Below are 1,306 nucleotides of genomic sequence, written 5' to 3'. Positions count from 1 at the left end.
CCCCCCCCCCCTCTATATAATGTATAAATAATATTAAATATATATACCAAGTTATAATATTTATTCCTCAGTTGCCTTTGGAGCTTCATCAGTGATATGTCCTATTCTGGCCCAAATCCAGGACCCCTAAATGGTGTAAAATGTTTGAATGCATCTGGGTTTAATATGTCATGCCAAACAGAAACTACAGGTGGAAAACATTTGTCTGCCTTCTTGAACTAGAGGATAGAGCAGGGAACACGACAACAAGATTGTATCCAGCTGTTAAAAGCCTTTGTTGTGTTTATGTTGTGTCCCAATTACTAGAGTCCCTCAGTGGTCAACCTGGGCTCTGTTTTCAATGCAAAAACCACATCACAAGAGAGATTTGGACATAAACAAAAAGTCTCACAATAATAATGCTGAATAAAACCCTGACCTGAAAATGTCTAGTTGCTGAGATTGCTCAGAACAATATATTTATTTAATGTAAAATTAGGTCAGTGAACAAAGGTAGAAGAGCTTTTGAGCATGCAAAATCGTTTTATGCAGATGAACGCTGCAGTTACATGTGTAACAAATGTGAAGCTGTTGTCTGAAAAATCATCTCACTGATCATGTACCCCCTGAAAGCTATTTTGCAAGTTTTTTCGTCATTGCATATTAAAAGGCCAAAATAAACAGACAGTCTTACCTCCAATAAAAGCTCTAGTCAGGAGAACTATCGCAACAGCGGAGAGCTTCATTTTGCAGACCCGTAGGCTCCATAAACCCAACTAAACTTCAAGAAAAGAAAGGAGTCCCTGGGATTTTCTCTCCTTTTCTTTCTGTTTCTCCCTCTCAGTGTGTGTGTGTGTGTGTGTGTGTATGTAATCTGAAACAGTGTGTGCTCTGTTCCCAGTTAGAAACACCCCTTTCCCAGTCTTTCTTTTTTCACCCACTCTCCTTTTCTTTTTCTCTTTTTCTATCCTGTAATCACTCCCCCTGCCAGTTCAAAGTACATAGGAAATGTCATTTCCTGAGAGAACCTTTGGAAGCAGCACAAATTTTCAGCTGGACCTATAGTATAGGAGAATTGGCCAGGTCTTAGTAGTGTTTACATCCTTATAATGAGTGAAGTGGACTGTCACTAAGCTTAAAGGAATTGTTTACCCGAAAATGAAAATTAATGTTGATCCAAACTCATATGACTTTTTTTCTAGTGGTAAACACAAAGAAGATATTTTAATGTTGCGTAGTGTAGTTTATTTCTTCCATGCAATTACAGTGATTGTGACTGAGGTTTTTAAACTTTAAAAAGGACATAGTAATCTAGTCTGAAAAACTC

At 37.7% G+C, this 1,306-nt stretch overlaps 1 protein-coding gene across 1 annotated transcript in view; it reads right to left on the bottom strand.

The window, feature by feature from the left end:
• LOC107668767 (V-set and transmembrane domain-containing protein 4-like) overlaps positions 1-817 on the bottom strand; it is a 7,000-nt gene extending 6,183 nt beyond the window's left edge. Inside the window, exon 1 of the mRNA XM_016460750.1 lies at positions 674-817. Within this exon, the coding sequence (XP_016316236.1) occupies positions 674-725 (52 nt within the window). The 5' untranslated portion in view covers positions 726-817. The remainder of the gene's footprint in view (positions 1-673) is intronic.
• Positions 818-1,306: the final 489 nt, after the last annotated feature.

This window comes from Sinocyclocheilus anshuiensis, unplaced genomic scaffold (genome assembly GCF_001515605.1).
Source record: "Sinocyclocheilus anshuiensis isolate Anshui unplaced genomic scaffold, SAMN03320099.WGS_v1.1 scaffold72, whole genome shotgun sequence".
NCBI lineage: Eukaryota > Metazoa > Chordata > Actinopteri > Cypriniformes > Cyprinidae > Sinocyclocheilus > Sinocyclocheilus anshuiensis.
Note: the sequence above shows the minus strand (reverse complement) of the source record. Positions and strands in the feature narration are given on the sequence as shown.